This window comes from Penaeus monodon, chromosome 27 (assembly GCF_015228065.2).
Source record: "Penaeus monodon isolate SGIC_2016 chromosome 27, NSTDA_Pmon_1, whole genome shotgun sequence".
NCBI lineage: Eukaryota > Metazoa > Arthropoda > Malacostraca > Decapoda > Penaeidae > Penaeus > Penaeus monodon.
Window position 1 is genome coordinate 19707842 of NC_051412.1, and position 1987 is coordinate 19709828.

At 39.3% G+C, this 1987-nt stretch overlaps 1 protein-coding gene across 4 annotated transcripts in view; it reads right to left on the reverse strand.

The window, feature by feature from the left end:
• LOC119590663 (guanine nucleotide exchange factor subunit RIC1-like) overlaps positions 1–1987 on the reverse strand; it is a 31890-nt gene that overhangs the window by 9774 nt on the left and 20129 nt on the right. For all 4 annotated transcript variants that reach the window (XM_037939343.1, XM_037939339.1, XM_037939341.1 and 1 more), the window contains 5 exons: positions 1675–1910; positions 1243–1474; positions 721–827; positions 477–608; positions 97–336 (listed from right to left, as the gene is read on the reverse strand). In XM_037939343.1, coding sequence (XP_037795271.1) covers positions 97–336; positions 477–608; positions 721–827; positions 1243–1474; positions 1675–1910 — 947 coding nt within the window. The remainder of the gene's footprint in view (positions 1–96; positions 337–476; positions 609–720; positions 828–1242; positions 1475–1674; positions 1911–1987) is intronic.

The following is a 1987-nucleotide window of genomic DNA, read 5'->3' on the forward strand; positions in this document are numbered from 1 at the left end:
TACAACATCAACTTCCTTTTCCAGATATATATGAATCTATGTATTATGTCCTTTGTATGAGTCTTAGTAAAACAATAATTACACTGATTATCCAACCTGCAGGATGATAAGATATGATGCAGCAGTATCCAGCTGAGCCTCCTCCAAAGCCTTGACAAAAAGGAGCTTAGGACTGCCTGCCGCAGAGAAGAGGTAGCGCCATAAGGCCAGCTCAGTCTTTCGCGCACATTGTACTACTGTCTGCAGGTACACTGGGAACTCTCTAATGAACTCCACTACACGGGGTAACAGGCAATCTGGAAGTGGGTCTTTGCTCGAAGCTTCTTCTTCCAAAACCTGTAATAAGGCTTTAATTCATAAAACAAAAACTGATATGCATTTCCAATGCCTAAACTTCTTCACTGCTTACTACTTTCTTTCACATGAAAATAGGGAGAGCCATTAACAAAAAGGACAAATAAAAGGTTTTTCCTTGCCTGATGCAGGAGAAGCTCTAGTGCATGTGGGAAGTATGGTAAGTCCCGACATGTGCTGGCTACCTCCCAAGCATGGTACCCAAGGTTTCGTCTCAGCAGCTGTCTCAACAAGTGATGGAGGTAAACTTGACTCTGGAGAATAACAGAATAAATTAGGTATAACATACCACAACTACTCATATATCGATAATAAAAATCATCTTAAAAGAAGATAGATATGCATATATGTAAAAACTGAACTCACAGTCCGCTCTACAATAGTAAGTGGCTGGTGCAGAGAAGCAGCGTCACATGCCAGCAGGGACGTGTCAGTCTCTGCCCCTAGCAAAATACCTTCCTCAAACAACACAGCTGAAAAGATAGGGAAGGGCTCCTTCACATTCTGCTACATACTTATATATGTTGTGTACAATAAAGGTACAGTACACTGTGCAATGTTTTCATCAATAATAAGATATTACAGTTAATATTATGTATCCAGGTAGAATAATATCCCATCTTTCATATCAGCTACCTTTAGTACTTGCTGTGTAAAGTGCACAATTAAAAACATCCAATTCCCATTTCTACAAAAATATTGACTGAAATAAGTTTCCTTATTCTATCAGTTTATTAAGTTCTTCCACTTCACTTACAATAATAATTAAAACCTGCCAATCTTAATGTTTTCCTAAAGAACCATTCACATAAAATCTACAAAATGGAAAAATAATAAAATACAATTGAAAATGTGTAATTGACAGAATGCACCCAGTATTCCTCTTACCTAGAGGATATATGGACGGAGTAAATGGCAGCATTATCCTGCGAGCCAAGAAAATGTGAGACTTGTCAGCAGAGTTCGGGAAGAGAGGTAGCCAGGCTCGTGTGCCATGAACACCACAGTGTAGCCACAATGCATGACTAAGATGTGGCTTATGACTTACAGCACAGCTACTGCACCACAAAGCTTCACAGCTTGAGGCTAAGACAATTGGCGTCATTTGTGCACAATGGAACTGGAAGATGAAAGATTCAATAGTACAAGTAGACATTTTCACACCTGAATAAAAATAAATACCACACTTGAATAAAAATACAATACCACACAAGTACATTAAATTGTACATTTCAATGCTTGAAAGATATTGCAATGAAATAACATTCCAAACATTTTAAAACTTTCCATAACTTTAAAGATAATTCTGTCCTAACTTACCAACTTGCCATTGCCACCTGCACCATCTGCCTGCTGATCTCGTTGTATCATAAGTACTTTGCCAGATATATTGATAATGACACTCTGTGCTGGCAGAGGGTTATGTTGGTTGTTGCTGACTCTCCAAGACTCTGTGCGGAGACTGGTCAGTAATATGGATACAACACACGCTGGGTGCACTGTCAGTCCAGAAATGTCTACCTCCTGCACTCGAGACACAGTAACATTACCACCACCTGGAGGGTACAGAGAAACAAAATTAGAAAGAGCTCAAGTGACAATGCTGAAAGGGTACTGGGGACATAAATCTAGC